The 17,550-nt window shown below is 38.5% G+C and overlaps 1 protein-coding gene across 1 annotated transcript in view; it reads left to right on the top strand.

Annotated features, from left to right (window-relative positions):
* The window catches only part of PLXND1 (plexin D1), a 223,417-nt gene that overhangs the window by 126,000 nt on the left and 79,867 nt on the right, over positions 1-17,550 (top strand). The window contains exons 12-15 of the mRNA XM_060766263.2: positions 3,343-3,506; positions 6,566-6,717; positions 9,494-9,593; positions 15,678-15,817. Of these exons, the coding sequence (XP_060622246.2) occupies positions 3,343-3,506; positions 6,566-6,717; positions 9,494-9,593; positions 15,678-15,817 (556 nt within the window). The remainder of the gene's footprint in view (positions 1-3,342; positions 3,507-6,565; positions 6,718-9,493; positions 9,594-15,677; positions 15,818-17,550) is intronic.

Below are 17,550 nucleotides of genomic sequence, written 5' to 3'. Positions count from 1 at the left end.
GGCGTACGGCAAGGCTGCATCCTCTCACCCAACCTTTTTAACTTGTATGCAGAACACATCATGCGATGTGCGGGGCTGGATGAGTGCAAAGCTGGGGTGAAAATTGCTGGAAGAAACATTAACAACCTCAGATATGCAGATGACACCACTCTGATGGCCGAAAGCGAGGAGGAGCTGAGGAGCCTTCTAATCAAGGTGAAAGAAGAAAGCGCAAAAGCCGGGTTGCAGCTAAACGTCAAAAAAACCAAGATTATGGCAACAAGAATGATTGACAACTGGAAAATAGAGGGAGAAACCGTGGAGGCCGTGACAGACTTTGTATTTTTAGGTGCAAAGATTACTGCAGATGCAGACTGTAGCCAGGAAATCAGAAGACGCTTACTTCTTGGGAGGAGAGCAATGTCCAGTCTCGATAAAATAGTAAAGAGTAGAGACATCAGACTGGCAACAAAGATCCGCCTAGTCAAAGCCATGGTATTCCCTGTAGTCACCTACGGATGTGAGAGCTGGACCTTAGGGAAGGCTGAGCGAAGGAAGATCGATGCTTTTGAGCTGTGGTGTTGGAGGAAAGTGCTGAGAGTGCCTTGGACTGCGAGAAGATCCAACCAGTCCATCCTCCAGGAAATAAAGCCCGACTGCTCACTGGAGGGAAAGATACTAGAGACAAAGTTGAAGTACTTTGGCCACATCATGAGGAGACAGGAAAGCCTAGAGAAGACAATTATGCTGGGGAAAGTGGAAGGCAAAAGGAAGAGGGGCCGACCAAGGGCAAGATGGATGGATGGCATCCTTGAAGCGACAGGACTGACCTTGAGGGAGCTGGGGGTGGTAACGGCGGACAGGGAGCTCTGGCGTAGGCTGGTCCATGAGGTCACGAAGAGTCGGAGACGACTGAACGAATGAACAACAACTGCATAAGGCAAGGAGAGCAACTTGTGGCTGAACTGTAACTTCCAAAAGTTCCTCACTATTATCTCTGCTGGATTTTGTTGCTGGGAGCCCCAGCCCGACAACATACGAAAATCCATAAGTTGTTGAACTGACTTAAGTAATTCAGGTATATTAGGGATGCTCCGCTATTTTGTGCTCAAATATTTCACATTGTATTTCCTTTACTCTGCTTTTTCTCAATGACCTCATCCAGAATCACTCTTGCTTATCTGCAATATCCAGTATTGCTCCTCATTGTACTTGGGTCAATGGAATATATTCGCTAAAGCTAAGCACTGTTAAATCCCATTCATTTCGGTATATTATTAATTGGAATCAGTCTCCTTATCAAAGAACTGGAAGGTAGCCAAGAAACAAGGGCTCAGTCTGCCAAATTTTGCCTCAAGTTAAGACATTGTTATGGCTAGAACTAATTATATATATAGGAACATAGCTTACCTGTCTGATAGAGAACCGGTATGGCTTTTTCAGCATGAGGAAGTCTTAATTATTGAGGGGTGGATTTAGAATTCCTTAAGCATAGTAGAAATTGTAAAATATTTAGGTTTTCAAAAAGGTTTTAATAAAGCCAGCTGTAGAAGTTGCAATTATATTCATGATAACTGTGATGTGTGTATATACAATATGTAATTAACCTGTGAAGCCCAAACCAAATAGAAACTTACTCTAGTCCCATTGAAATGAATGGCTTTAAATTATTATAATTGTGACTGTTCCCATTCAATATTTTTTATCAAAATCAATGGAGTTTGATTTCAATGGAGTTTACATAGAAATGGGTTTCTTTGGGTAAAATGTAATTTATTAGTACGGGTTACACAAGGACCTCTAGCTTAAATATGGTTTACTTTGGGACTTTAGTGTTGTTGCTGCTACAGTTCTATTTCAGCATGATTGGAACTTTCTCAAACTACTGTCCTCATCTGTGAAACTTAGTTATGTTGTATTACAGCAGTGGTTCTCAACCTGTGCATCTCCAGATGTTTTGGCCTTCAACTCCCACAAATACTAACATCTGGTAAACTGGCTGGGATTTCTGGGAGTTGTAGGCCAAAACACCTGAGGCCTCACAGGTTGAGAACCATTGTATTACAGGTTGAACATGCCTTTTCCAGAATTTCAAAATAGACCAAAATTAAAAATTGCCCACATGGGTGTCTGAGACAGTGACACTTTTGATTTGTAATGGTTCCGTGTACAGAAACTATATTTCATGCACAAAATTATTGTATAAAATTCCCTTCAGTTGTATATGAAACATAAATGAATGTTGTGTTTTGATTTGGGTTCCGTCTCCAAGATATCTCATTCTGTATATGCAAATATTCCAAAATCTGGGAGTCGGGATCTGAAATCCTTAATGTTCCTAGTCTCAAGCATTTTGAGTAAAGGATGCGCAACCAGAGTATCTCTCAAACTAAGCACCTTACAAGAAAACAAGAATCATTGCTATTGCTGTTATTTCAAAGCCAAAGAAGAAAGTTGTTTTTGCATAGTGCCAAAGTGGCCCCATAACCTATCATTATAAAACAATTGCATGACAATAATAATACTATTAGGTTATCTCTAAGAGTTAAAATGAATAAATGCATTCACAAAACATTGGTTAATATACACAAACACACACACACACACATATATAAATAATACACCTCTGACTGTAAGAATCTGAAGGTAATAAAACTCAGTATATACTATGCCACTGACAAATATTGAATGCTTTAATAGACAGATTTTTGTAGCAGATTTTAACAGGATGCTAATCCATATCATTTATCCTCAATTATTAAAGAAGATCTCCCTCCGACCATGATCATTTGATGGTCACTTTCTGTGTGATTTAAATTTGTTCTACAAAAATTAATATAAATATTTCCTGATACAATGTACAGAGTTTACCATCTTTCAAGGGCAAAAAACTCCAAATTGAGATAAGAAGGTAGTCATAAACGTCTAATGGGAAGGTTAAAAGACAGTGAAACAAGGATAGGCAGATATAAGGGAACTAAACAGTCTCCCACTTGGGGGAAATGATGGGGAAATGCCAGGCATGATATCTATCATTGTAGACTTGAAAACTTGCACTTTTTAACTAGCTAAATGGAGTCAACTGCATCTCTTGTGGATAGTTAGAATTTTGAAAATGCAGTACAAATTGTCAGAGGGCTTTGTTTTTGTCTTCCAAGTACTAAATTATGCTGCTGTGGGAATGAGTGCTGAGAACTTCTGGGAAATCTTTAGGAACACAGCCAAAATTCTCTCCAGCTAATACTATGTCCAGACTCTTCTGTCTGTATGATTTTAATGTTACAGTGCCCAGGGAAGGGGTTATTCTTGAACACCAAAGTCATTTAGACAACTATTATAGGCTGTGTTGTCCTTTTTTCCCAGTGGAGATTTATAATTGCGCGACTGGAAGTGCTGACTGTTCTCAGTGTCTTGGGAGAGAAGATCTGGGTCATCAGTGCATTTGGAGTGACAGTAGTTCCAGCTGCAGACTAAACATAGAGGTCCTCCAGATCCCAGGACTATGCCCTCCTCCTGAGATTAGGAAGGTAAGACTTGAGTTTCGGTACAGAAAGAGGCATTTTGCCACCACTGCGAATTTAACGGATTGTGAAATTTGAGACTAAAGAAAGAGTAACAAAGACACCATCTTTGGGCAAAACCGAGACATTTGTTGTCCTTTGTTAGTGGTGAGATAGGGACTCGCTCAAAGCCAACCTTAAAAATTCTGGCATAGATACTGAGAACTGGAAAGCCCTGGCCCTTGAGCGCTCCAGCTGGAGGTCAGCTGTGACCAGCAGTGCTGAAGAATTTGAAGAGGCACAAATGAAGAGCGAAAGAGAGAAATGTGCCAAGAGGAAGGCATGTCAAGCCAACCCCGACCGAGACCGCCTTCCACCTGGAAATCAATGCCCTCACTGCGGGAGAAGATGCAGATCAAGAATAAGGCTCCACAGTCACCTATGGACCCACCAGAACACTGATCCTGGAAGACTATCCTACTCGGCCAACGAGGGATTGCCTAAGTAAGGGGTCCACATTCTGGTCTTTACAGCAAATACATTAGGCTAGTTGTAAATGACAGAATGAAGTACTGGTAATGCAACTGTGCAATACCATTAAATCCTTTGGCAAAACAATAGAGGATCTTAGATGCAAACTTCAAAGGAAGTATCTTCTGAAAGCAGAGAGTTTAAGATGGTAATGCAAATATATTCATGACATTAATGAAACCCTCACTCCTCTAAAGCTGGTAGAAATTTTGTTATTGGGCAATGTAGAGTCTCTCTGTTTTTTAAAAAAGGCCAGTTTATCCATATAGAGTTGGACCTTTCAAATACTGAGCTTCATCCAACAACAAAAAAACCAAAGCATTTTTAAATTCAATTGATTTCAGTGGAAGAATGAATTGTAGAGTCTAATTATGGAATAGAATAAAAAAAATACATTTAATAGCCTGAAGAACCATTTCACACAGAGCAATTGCCCAAATGTAAATAAATAGTTTAAGAATGCATCCACATGTGAATGGAAACACATGAGAAGTGTCTGTATGTCTTCAAGCGTGCCAGCACTTGCAGCTGGATTTCTCAAGACATGTAATTGTGGTGATGCATTTCCGTGTCATAGTTGACTGGGGAAATGATAACAGATACTTTTACAGAAGTGATTTCTGAATAGAAAATCATTATCATGTGAATCAGCTCTAAGCAAACACATAAAAAACAATAATATAACCAACTGAAGAGAGGTAATAAACAAATTTAAAGCTGGAGGTGAGTAGGATTCCCCTCTATTCATAATCCGGTACGGTGGTTATAGTCTGTTCCAGTTTTTCAGCCCTGACAGGGAAGCAGAAATGGTGTCAGCTGCATTGTACAGTAAATTTAACCTTGGATTCTGTGCCAAAAACAGCTAGTGAAAACAAACAAGGGAAACTGAGGTTATAACTTGTCATGAGATTGGTGCTGTTTCCTTAGATTGGATTCCTTCAATCAAAACTGTTTGTTTTTAAAAAGCAAGCTTTTTTTAAAAAATGTCTATGGAGTTGTCTTGGGACCAGGAAGACAAGCACTGTTCTGCTGGAATGGGCACTGAGCTGAGCAAGGGGACATTATCAGCCCTGCGCAGCTTGGCGGAAGAAGGGGCCTCTACTCCTGACCTTCTGCTCCTTGGCTTATGTCACACGGTGTTGGCAGCAGCGACACTGAATGGCAAGCTGCAGCTTCACTTAACTGTACTTTGAGGAAGGAAGGCTGCTGTTCCTGTGCAGCTTCCACTGGCTTGATTTTTGTATATGTTTGTTGCAGTTTAAAAGGCCCTTTCTAAAAGTAGGGCATTAAACTGGACCAGATGTCCAATGAAATCAGCATGGCTTTGTAACTGGTTTCAGGAAGAATTGGGGAAAATGGAACATCCCTTGAATATACTACAGAATGCCATTTCAACCCCTTGCCATCACATTTAAAACTGTAGCCTCATTTTAAAAAAGTGGATGTCAGGGTTTCAATGAAAATCCTCTCAATAATAATTAGGCAGTCTTCTTTCTGAACTGATGACTGCAAATTATATACAAAAGCAAGAATCCATTTAGGGCTATTATATTTGTATTGTGCATCATGATGGTGTTTAAAGTGCCCAGTGTTGCAAATTACTGAGTGGAGTCGATAAGCGTTGGTCATTAGCAGCCCAAGGTCAAGGAGCTGAGAGTGTTAGTGAAGAATTGTTGAGATTCATTTCCAGGTTTCGCTGGAATCAAGGCCAAGTCTCAGCACTGGCAAGGGCATCTCCAAGATGGAAACACTTGTTCCAGCACCTGAACTGTGTTTGCCATTCACCTTTTCTATAAAGGCTGATTGCCCAGCAAGAACAGCCAGATATCTTCACTTTTTATGCCATGCTTGGCTTCCCCTCAAAAACTCTCATGCTTAGTTTAGTCATATTTGCTGGTGTTTTTAGAGGGAGGCACAATCTAGTATAAATAATTTCTAATATTAAAATTATTACTATTTCCTATTAATCAAAATCTTAGAATCATAGAATTATAGAGTTGGAAGAGACCTCGTGGGCCATCCAGTCCAACTCCCTGCCAAGAAGAAGGAAAATCTCATTCAAGGCACTCCCAACAGATGGCCATCCAGCCTCTGTTTAAAAGCCTCCAAAGAAGGAGCCTCCATCACACTCCGGGGCAGAGAGTTCCACTGCTGAACAGCACAGTCAGAAAGTTCTTCCTAATGTTCAGGTGGAATCTCCTTTCCTGTAGTTTGAAGCCATTGCTTCACGTCCTAGTCTCCAGAGCAGCAGAAAATAAGCTTGCCCCTCCTCCCTCGTTTGCTTCTACTTTCCTAAAGTGGGCTGCAAAATTTTAAGGAATGTGTATTTGAGGTATATTCTCAATGGTGTATGAAAGTGTGTCGATATGAAGTGAAAAGTGTCATAAAATTAAAAGCAGAATATGCCTTCCAATCATATGGTTTGTTATTATTCTGTAGAACAAGGAGCACAAAAAAAACCCAGATATACTCGTATACACAAGCATCAAACTAAATGCCCCCCCCCCATGTCTTTGTTTTTACCCATCTTCATCAACTTTCTTTTGAACTTTCAGATTGAACCCCTGAACGGACCCTTGGAAGGAGGCACCTTGGTTACAATACGAGGAAGAAATCTAGGCCGTAGATTCAGTGATATCGCTAATGCTGTCATAATAGGTAACGTGAAATGCACGCCACTCCAGGAAAGATACATCGTCTCTGAAGAGTAAGTAATTCAAGTGAAAAGAAAGCATTTCTGGTCTCCCCCCTTTCAGCCGATTGACCAATTCCAATGGTTTTTCTTTGCTGATGTGTATCTCTAGGAGGAAATGTTACCATAATATAAATTCTTCCTGGGAAAGAGCACTGAAATAACAGGAAGTGGCTTTCCAATTGGCACCAAGAATCTCTAGTAAATTCTAAGCTTCCTTCTGTCTTTTTCAGATAGATCCAGCAGATTAAAGTGGCAGGCATAATCAAACCTTGACATTGTGTTGCAAATGGGAAATTCCACCATTGCTTTCTAATGTTTCACTAGCTTCTTGTGCATTATATGTTTTGTAAAGTTGTCTTTATTATCAATGCAAGACAGGCATCGGGGAGCAACTGAGGTGATTGTCTTCATCCTACTTTGAAATGGAATCATCTATGAAAGCTGAGGGAAAATGCACACGATAATTTCTTACAAAAGCGGTACTGGCAGGCCTTGAACGAAGGCTGCCAAGATCAGCCGATCACATGATCTAGAACAGCTTTGCCTTGAGGCATCCTGTTGATACAAACAACATAGCAATGTCTAATTTGGGAAGAAATTGAGATTTCTCAAGGAAATAGCTGGGCATAACAACTATTAAAAAGATTATATTTTCAGTTGAGGAATGGGAAGAAATATCTAGGCTGTTCAGATATGTTCTGCATTTAATGTGTGTCCGCAACCAGTTTTTTCATATAATTGTGTGCTTGGTCCTATTATGAGAATAGTGAACTTTTTATCTTGGGTTTTGCCCCTGAGATAAGTACATTCGGGGTTTCTTTGAATGAAAGGCAGCCTTATTAAGTATTCATTTTCTCTCAGCAATCGCAAGAAAGTATTCCAAAAAATGTCCTTAATCTTGGGCACTGTTACAACTTATTTTGCTTTAGCAGAAAGGTTTATAAAGTTTTGACTATATCAATAATATATATAATGATGTTATTACTTTCTTGTGTGGTGCAGAGAGGACATATCCAACCTTGGTCAATGGTAGCTCTTTGTATTATCCTAGAGAAATGTCCATCCATTTTGCTGGGATTTTGTTGCTGCTGTATTTTTGCTTTGTTTTAAGGCAGAGTGGTTGACATCAAGCATACAGTAGAGCATGTACATGTGCCTACGTGCATGTACAAGGAGTTATTAGTGTCCATATTCAGTTTGGTGTTATTGTTATTTACTATTTAAATTGCCTGAATAAATTTGTAGTCCCAAGAGGAAAATGCATGTCTGGAAAGGATATGTGTGAACAATAGCACTGGGATGTGAAAGAACAAATTAAAAATGCGAAACATTTATTAATTAAAGAACGACAAAGGTTGAACACGCCGTGCATACCTCATATCAATTTCCGAACACAAGCAGACCATAAACTGAAATGACAAGATAATGTATTTTAATGAAAACACATATTTATATTGCCTGTTTAGTTTTCTGAACTAACTATATTTTCCCTATAGCCAAAATAATGGCATGTGGGGGGGATGGCTTTTCATGACTCTATTTTCAAGATGTAAACATTTTTCAATTGTAAGAATTGTTCCTAAAAATCTATACAATTCCAAATTCTAACTAAAGTAAACCCATTTATGTATCTATTGTGTCAGAAGCGAATTGAGAATATAGTTAAAATGTATAGAAAAAACACAAAGTTAAAAACTTGACATTATACTAAATTTCCTTTGACCAAAAGCTGGCCACTTCGAGTGCCACTGGTGTCACAGTAAGAGTAAACCCATTAAATCAATGGACCTTTCATAAGTATTGACTTACCAGTTCCAGTTGATTCAGTAGGTCTACTGTGGTTGGGTCATGCAAATTGATTTAGATGAAAGGGTTACACATAGAGCCCTTCTACACTGCCATATAACCCAGAATATCTAGGCAGAAAATCCACAATATCTGTTTGAACTGGATCATCTGAGTGTACACTGCCATATCATCTAGTTCAAAGCATATTATCTGGATTTTATATACAGCTGTGTAGGGCTCCTTCCACACAGCTGTATAAAATCCACATTGAGATGGATTATATGGTAGTGTGGACTCAGATAATTCAGTTCAAACAGATTTTGTGGATTATCTACCTTGATATTCTGGGTTATATGTCTGTGTGAAGGGACCCTAGAGAATCCGCTTTGTCCAGATTCTGAATTCTGTATGTCTACTGTACACTACTTCAGGTTTAGTACATTATAAATAGGGAAAGATTAATGAAAGATTGCTACCATGATAAAATGGTGCTGTATTCAGTTTCTTACAAAGACTTAGCTCCTCTCATTCATCCACCGTGAATCCTGTGTGATTCTTTGGGAAAGCCCATGTCTAAATATTAGGAAAGAAGCAATAAACCAATGGCTGTAGCACCTGCTTTGCATGAATCCTTTTCATCTCTAAGTAAAGCCAAAAAGAAAACCCTCTTTAGACCCCAAAAGGCTACTGCAAGGCAGTGTTTACAGTACTAGGCTAAATGAACCAGTGGTCTAATTAATGTCTATGATTAGGAATCTTTTTGTAGAATGATCAGCTCCTTGAATAGTAAGTACACAACATCATATGAAAAGTGGCTCTGACTCCAATTTGAAGCTTTTTGTCAGATAATGTAAATATAGGAAAAACTTTAAAAGAGTCCTAGAGATAATATTTTTAATAAAATTCATGAATAATCAGTTAGTCATATTTTATTTCTAAGTTGCAATCTCTCTCTCTCTCTCTCTCTCTCTCTCTCTCTCTCGCTTTCTTCCCCCTATAGAATTGTATGCTGGACTGGAGAAGCTGTAGCAGAATTTTCTGATGTGGTGACAGTTAATCTAAGCAAAGAAGGAAAATCCAGAGAACGGTACTCTTATGTGGTAAGTAATTTCTCATTTTTGCCAAAGTTAGAAATTTTCATTTTGTCACTGGAGAAAATGTACATATCTGGAATAATATCCAAAGAAGGGTGACCAAGTTGATCACAGTTCTGGAAACTAACCTGACTTAGGGAACTGTGTGTTTTCAGCTTGGGGGCCTTCCACACATCCCTATATTCCAGAATATCAAGGCAGAAAATCCCACAATATCTGCTTTGAACTGGGTTATCTGAGTCCACACTCAGATAATGTGGGATTTTCTGCCTTTATATTTTGGGATATAGGGTTGTGTGGAAGGGGCCTGGAAGAAGAAAAGAATGAGAAGTGACATGATAGTTAAATATCTGAATGAATATCATATCAACGAAGGAGCAAACCTGTTTTCTGCTGCTCCAAAGACTAGAACATGAAACAAAAGAAATGACAATCAAAAAAAAATATTCATCTAAATATTAGCAAAAATATTTTTTACTTGTATGAGTGGTTCGACAATGGACTAGTCTGGCTTGGGAGGGCAATGGACCATTTTGGGAGTTTAGGAGGAGTTTGGATAGGCATCTTTCAGGACTTCTATAATTGCATGGCAGGAGGTAAGTTCTTTTTGGTCCCTTCTAGACTTGAAATTCTAACACCTACGTTTAAAGAAATGTGAAGCTATTATCGAAATGGTATACTTGAGTGCTATGGTGCTTTGAGCAAAAGCAGTGTGTGTAGTGGTTTGAATGTTGGACTAGGGCTGCAGGAGACCAGGGTTTGAATACCTGCTCAACCATGGAAAGCCATTTAGTGATTATGAACAAGTCATACATTCTCAACCTGAAACAAGGTTTCAGCAACTCTACTATGATAAATCTTGCCAAGAAGACTCTGTGATGGGGTTGTCATAAATCAGAGTCAACATTACAGAGCAGAACAACAACAATGATGTTTTGAAAATAGATATATCTATGAAAATTTGAAATTTGAAATTGATTTTGATATGAACTTAACTTCTTTTACTTAGCAAAAACTCTTTCTGTAAATTTTACATAGAAGCACCAAGTCATCAAGATATGAGCAATTCAGCAATCTTATTAGAGCTCTTAAAAATGGAATCTGCCATAGAATGTATTACAGTGATGAGCACAGAGCACATAAAGGAAAAAAAAGGATATTTGAGAACTATTGATAGTGCAACAGGAACTTACATAATCAGGAAACACCTGAAGTGCTTATATTAATAACACTCTGCAACATGATTTTTGTTTCTGGGTTATAAATGTAATTTCCTAATTGGTTTACATACATTAAAACAGGTACAAAATTCACATTACTAAAACAATTCAAAATTAAAATACAATTTTTGATATACTTCAAAACACATTTGTAATAACTCCATTTAAAAAGCATCAAATACAAACAATAAAACATAAAATACTCTGTCCCTAATAAGGAGGTCATTCCCAAGATCTATTGGGAGCAGGAGGTGCTTTGCTGTGTTAAGAAATACATCACGAATGTAGGGGATGACAAAGGAGGCAACTTAGCTTCTTCAGAATCTGGGAGCAGCCCCCAAGAAGGGTTATTCCCATGTTTTCACCACATCTGAGGGGGATGGAACAATAAAAAGGATGTACCTTGAAGGTGTCAAAACCTGGGAGGGTCTTGCAGACTACGTTGGTGTGTCAGCTAGATCTCTTCCTAGACTTCTGGACATAGTGATTTATACCATATTTGTCTCCTATTTGTCTTTCTAGTATTTTTTTAGGTTTCCCAGTGTGACTGTAGTCAACCTTCATTAGGAGCTAACGATAGGATCACATTGGATAACTTAGGGCTGAAAACCTGGAAGTAACTGGTATAAAAGGGGATGGCTCCATTGCATTTCAACAAACTGCAGGCAGAATTGGGTTAACAGGTGAAAAGCATGTATTAAAAAGATTTGCTTAAAACCCAATTCTGCCCCCAAAATGCACACCTTTGCAGGATTGTGTATCCCTGCAATCATGCAAAACAGGTGCTTGTCTTCCCTTCCCCGTGTGTGGACTGCTCAGTGCAGATGCGTGATTTAAAAGCCCAAAACAGCTGATTAGTTGATCAGTCTATCCAAAAATGGAACCATGGGCACACAAGTGGCTCAAGGGAAGCGGAATGTGAAAGCAATTAGAACTCTCTGCAAGCATTCATTTATTCCAATCGTTATGATCTTTATCATATTAAACAGAGCTTGAATTAACAATTAGGTGAAGAGAGAAAAAGCCTGCTTGTTGGTTTATTAGGATATATGAGGTCCGGCTCATTACAGAAATAAGTTTTTTTAAAAACTTCTGCCAGATGTTCCCTGTCCACCTTCTATCTTGATCTGCTACAAAGGAATGCTGTGAGGATGATGAGTGACCATTTCCCAGGACTAACAGGTCTGTGTGTGGATCTGCTGTCAGGTCCCGGGATTTTTTTGCCTCAATTTTAAAATGCGCATTTTGGTCCTGTCCGGAAGGGTTTCTCTCTAGAAATCCCCAGGTCATCCAATATAACTAGAGTAAGTTGACCAGAAACTTATAGATTCCTAGAGAGAACATTTTTCATCAAATCAATGTATAATCAAACTGCAAAATTCAAAACAGCAAATGTACAGTGATGACTGTACTGCAATGCACCCTAGGAAAGCATTTGGAAGTTACATCTAATGCAAAATGTGGTGGTTACTGCTGTCCAGTGTTCACATTAGAAACCACGTTGTCACTAGTCTTCTACCAATTGCATTGGCTTTCAACCTGCTTTCAAGCTCAATTCAAGGTGATGTACGAGTCAAAATCCTTAAATGGCTTGGGGACAGGAAAACTGCAAGACTGCCTAGACCCATCTGAGTCTGCCTGGAATTTGAGGTCCTCAGAAGAGAGCCTTGTACATATTCCTCTGTCCTAAGAGGCTAGTTTGGTGAGTACTTTCTCTGCCGTAGCACCTCAGGCCTCCCAAGAGAAGCCAGCTACTGGAAAGCATCCCAGGCCCCATCTACATTGCCATAGATGGCAATGCAGATTAACTGCATTGAACTGGATTATATGGCAGTGTAGACTCTTATAATCCAGTTGTACACAGTTAATATTCATTTTGAAACTGGATTATATGGCAGTGTAGATCCAGCCCCAGACTGCCCTGTTCCATGCATCTTTTAGTCCTTAAGACCGGGGTGACTTTTCTGGTTGTTTTAATTCCATGTGTTTTGCTCTGTTTTACTTGTTCTTCTGTTTTGGTTCCCTATACGTTGTCAGGTGTCCTGACAGGTGGAAAGGTGAAAAATAAATATCAAATAAATGTTCACCAAAAAGACTGACAAAACGTTTAGGTGACAAATCAATATTAGTAGTAACGTGGTATCATATATACCACAAATACTTCTTAGCTCAAAGACATCAAACGGTGCCACAAAAAGCTCAGGGGAGGGGGAGACCTCTTCCTTCCTAACACATTTTCCAGATAATGTTTACTGAAGGGGATAAAAATGTTTTTAAAGCATCAACAAAGGATGCAATTAATAATGCAAGAAAGGGGCAGCTTATAAATATCTAGACCTGCAGTGTTTCCTTTTCCTCCTTACAGTAGATTAGCTGCTTTGTTAAGGAAATCTCAATCAGATACTGAGCAGAAATGGAAAGCATTTAAGCTTCTATCCTAACATCAGAGCCTTCAAACAAACCTGCTCCCACTTCCTGCAAATGCCCACTTTTCAAGAAAAGAAGGAAACAGGATATCTTTCCATTGTTGTCTCATTTGACCCTTTAAAATTCTCAGTGTGAAAACGATTACACAAATAATTCTTTTACAAATGTTTTTAAAGGCGCTGTTCCTTTAAAGAGGATTTGAAACGTTCTCTTTACACCAGTACTCTTCTGTTAAAAATAACCTTTCAAAGTTTCAGCGCTACTGTTTATTATGCCCTTCAGTAATAAATGTTGCTGTATGAGATCAAACCAAACTAAAACACAATTGAATCTATTTCTTGTGGCCTGAAAAAGAAAGAGAACTCCTGTGGCATTTACTCACCTTTCTTTAAACATGCTTCTGCAAAATTGCAAGGCTAACCAGCAATTTTATTATCTGCCATAAGATACTATTCTTACTATTCAAAGCAGTTAAAATCGACCCATCTGGAAATACAATACACAGTAGGACACAAACAATATAATCTGTGTTTCCTCATTCAAAAATCAAGACTAATTTCTTTGAATATAAGAGAGTTTTAAGCTTTGGGAAAAAAATAAAGTCCTCAAGGAGCATTCTTTTGGAAAAAGAGAAGTAGTCACAGGAATGTGCTGGGGCAACGCTATAGTAGTCAGCCCTACATGTTCATTATGGTTAGGGGCAAGGGACCTTTATGAGAATGGAAAAAAAGGAATCTCTAGGTCCTCCAGCATGACTCTATAGTAGCCACAAGCAAACTTTGGCCCTCCAGGTGTTTTGGACTTCAACTCCCATAAGTCCTAACAGTAGACTGTTAGATATTGTGGGAGTAGAAGTCCAAAACACCAGGAGGGTCTAAGTTCGTGCATGCCTGCTTTATAATGAACATCCACTGACCATAGAATTGTGCTGCAGAATCTAGAGCAGAGCTTTCAAACTGTGTTTCACGACACCTTGTGTGTCCACTGCAGTATGTAGATGTGTTATTTCACAGACCTCAATATGTAAAATAAACAATAGATATTTCTAAATATCTGTTTTTAAAATATATATAAATGAAAGGTTTTAATGAGATATGCAATGTCCTCGTATATTTTGTTCTTTCAATGTATGTATGTGACTGTTTCTCTTATAAGGGTTTGGTTTAACCTCTGGTTTGCTAGTAAAGGTGTATTACTGAGATCCCTTCCATACAGCTGAATAAAGTCTCACATTATCTGGTTTGAACTGGAATATATGGCAGATAAGCCAGTTCAAAGCAGATATTGTGGGATTTTCTCCCTTGATATTCTGGGCTATGTGGCTGTGTGGAAGGGCCCACACAGCCATATAATGATGCATGACTAAAAAGTGTGCCGCCAACATAAAATGCTTGGAAAGCTTTGACCTAGAGAGAATATTAATCAAATTCTCAAATATTTAAGTTTGTAAGAGTGAAACTTTCAATGTGGATATCACCTGTATTTGTTTTTAAGGTTTTGGAGCCCATTTGACATCAGAATAGGCAACCCTTGGGGAGAGCTTTCTAAGAGAGTGCCAATCCACCGACTAGACTAAACACCTGCTACAAAGAATTGACCAAGATTTAGGCCCCATCCACACTGCTGGATAAAATCCAGATTATCTGCTTTGAACTGGATTATATGGCAGTGTGGACTCATATAATCCATGTCAAAGCAGATAATTTGGATTATCTGTTATGATAATCTGGATTATAAGACAATGTAGATCCAGCCATAGCTTCAGTTTGTTCATCCTCAGGTTTGTATTCAACCCCAGAGAGCAGCTTTATGATTTCCATGATTCAGACATGAATATATATATGACTGTCGATAGATATGTAGCATACTCATTACAATTTTACATGTATTTTTGCTTTGACATATTCCTGTGTTATACAAATTCTTTACATGTTTTCAAGTTTTCAAGTTGTAAGCAACAGAAAGGTGACCTCATTCAGCAAGCGCGTTAGATGTAGTAAATCAGCAGAGCAGACTGTTCTGAGTAGATCTGAATAGAAATATTACCTTTCTTTGAAGAATGTGGCATCTTGATTTCTTCTAGAAATATTACTGTAGGATCATACGCTGAGATAACCAACAGGAAAAATTACCAGCTAAAAGATCGTTTTATTATCAATTTCTTTGGTTTTTTGCATAGAAAAGTGTTTTTCCCCCCTCTGGTGTGGGGCTGCAACATATACCTATTTTCATATTACTGTTTTTGTGTATTTTTGCACAAAAACAAAGATTTTTCTATTGAAAAAAAAAACATTTTTAAATCATTGTGCCCAGAAGAGATTAATATTTTTAAATTATTAATTTTGCATGTGAAAACAAAAATATAGAAATATTTACATTTCTGCTTTGGCCTTTAAAAACAGTGAATGTCTCACTTTAATCTTTCTCTCTTTCATAATCTTAGCTTCCAGTAGTGAAGTTTATATCTCCATCTGCTGGTCCTAAAGCAGGAGGAACTAAAGTAACCATCACAGGAAGTAACCTCAGTGTTGGGTCTGAGCTCCAGGTTTTGGTTAATGGCACAAAAGAATGTACAGACCTCAGGTAAGTGCTTTCAGGTTGAACCACAATTCATCTGTGAAGACTATTTTTGCTTTTCCTAGCAGTCCGTTATCTAATGGGTTCTTCTAGAAAAGATGCAGTCCATAGCATAAATAAATGCTACCAATTAGATACTGGTTTGGGACAATGAGCCTGGGAATTGCACAGAACTTTCTAAATATAATACTATGCATTGAATCTGGTCATTGAATCAACTTGTTGAATCAATATGTAGATATATTCCAGTGTTTCAAAGGCTCTTCTCTTATTCAGATTGATAACAAGATTTATAGAATCATAGAGTTGGAAGAGACCTCGTGGGCCATCCAGTCCAACCTCCTGCCAAGAAACAGGAAAATCACATTCAAAACACCCCCTTTAAAGCATTCTCTGAATGCTGGATTCTCCGCTTCCAAAACAATTTTGAGAAATCCATATTGTATCAGACCACAGATTAAGTTAGGCATTCTGTTCCTATAGTAGTGAACAGCTTACAGTGGAAAATAAACAATCAAGACAGGACTGCAAAAACTCACCTCCATGCATGTTGTTTGCCAAATAATGTTCACAGGCATCCTGCCTCCAAAGCTCCAAAGGCAACATAACGGTGATAAATCATAAGTTTGTATCATAGTATTATGATATTGGTAGCTTTATTTTTATTGACTAGGAACCAAAGTGAGATTTCTAGCTCAGTTGGTAGCATATCATTTTTGGAGAAGACTGTATCCCACTGGTTGTCTCCATTTCACCTGTTCTCTAGTTTAACCAATATTTCAAAGTTCTTATTTCAAGGAAAGCACTCCAGTTCTACCATTTTGGCTTGAGTTTTCTTGCATTACAAGAGAAACACAATGTCTCTCTTCAAATAGCTTATGGTGTATACATTTTCCAATGTCTCTTTGACATTGCTCTGTAAAGTTTTCCATCCTGTTCATATTTGACCAATCAAAAGCATGTCAGTCCCTCAGGACAATTCAGTGGACACTTTCCAGCTTTTGTTGGTTTTCCCTTAATGTTTGCACAGACACTTTTCTCCCCTCCTTCTCCTTTTCTTTGAGACATGCCGCTAAAGAAGGAACAGGAGGTTGTTGCCAACACTCGAAGCTGACAACTTGCAAAATGGAGGGCTTCATGAAATTAGGTCAATTTTTTATCTGGGTTCTGCAGCATACAAGCTGTACTATGAGATAGTTTCCCTCTTCCTCTGAATGATATCCTCCTTTTGGGAGATTCTCATTGTCCATGACAGCCAGGAAGCTGTTACATTGCAGCAGGGCTATTTCTGCTGCGTCCCCAAAGGTCTCACCAACAGGCTTCCCTGCTGGACCAGGTCAGCAACCTTGGCTTTGGATGAATGAATCCCTTCCCTGAGGACCAAGGGCTCATTGCATGAAGTACGCATACAGAATTTTTGTCTTTCAAAAAGAAAGTCATTTTGTGCAAAACACTGGATTGTATATATATACTTGATATCTACATTTATAGCTACTTTTTGAAGTCTTCTGTTCTGTTGGGTTTTTTTTTTAATAAGCATCATCATTTTTTTTCAAGATGAACTTCCTTGGCTTTCTCATTCTCTTGGTAGACTCACACAGGTGCTTAACTTATTTATTTATTTATTTATTTAGAGGATTTCTATACCGGCCTTCTCAACCTCGACGAGGGACTCAGGTCGGTTTACAGTACATATCAAATACAATCAGATAAAACAGATAAAACAGCAAATACAACTC

The sequence above is a fragment of the Anolis sagrei genome, chromosome 2 (genome assembly GCF_037176765.1).
Source record: "Anolis sagrei isolate rAnoSag1 chromosome 2, rAnoSag1.mat, whole genome shotgun sequence".
Taxonomy (NCBI): domain Eukaryota; kingdom Metazoa; phylum Chordata; class Lepidosauria; order Squamata; family Dactyloidae; genus Anolis; species Anolis sagrei.
The sequence above is the reverse complement of the archived record's forward strand: the minus strand, read 5'-3'. Positions and strand labels throughout refer to the sequence as shown.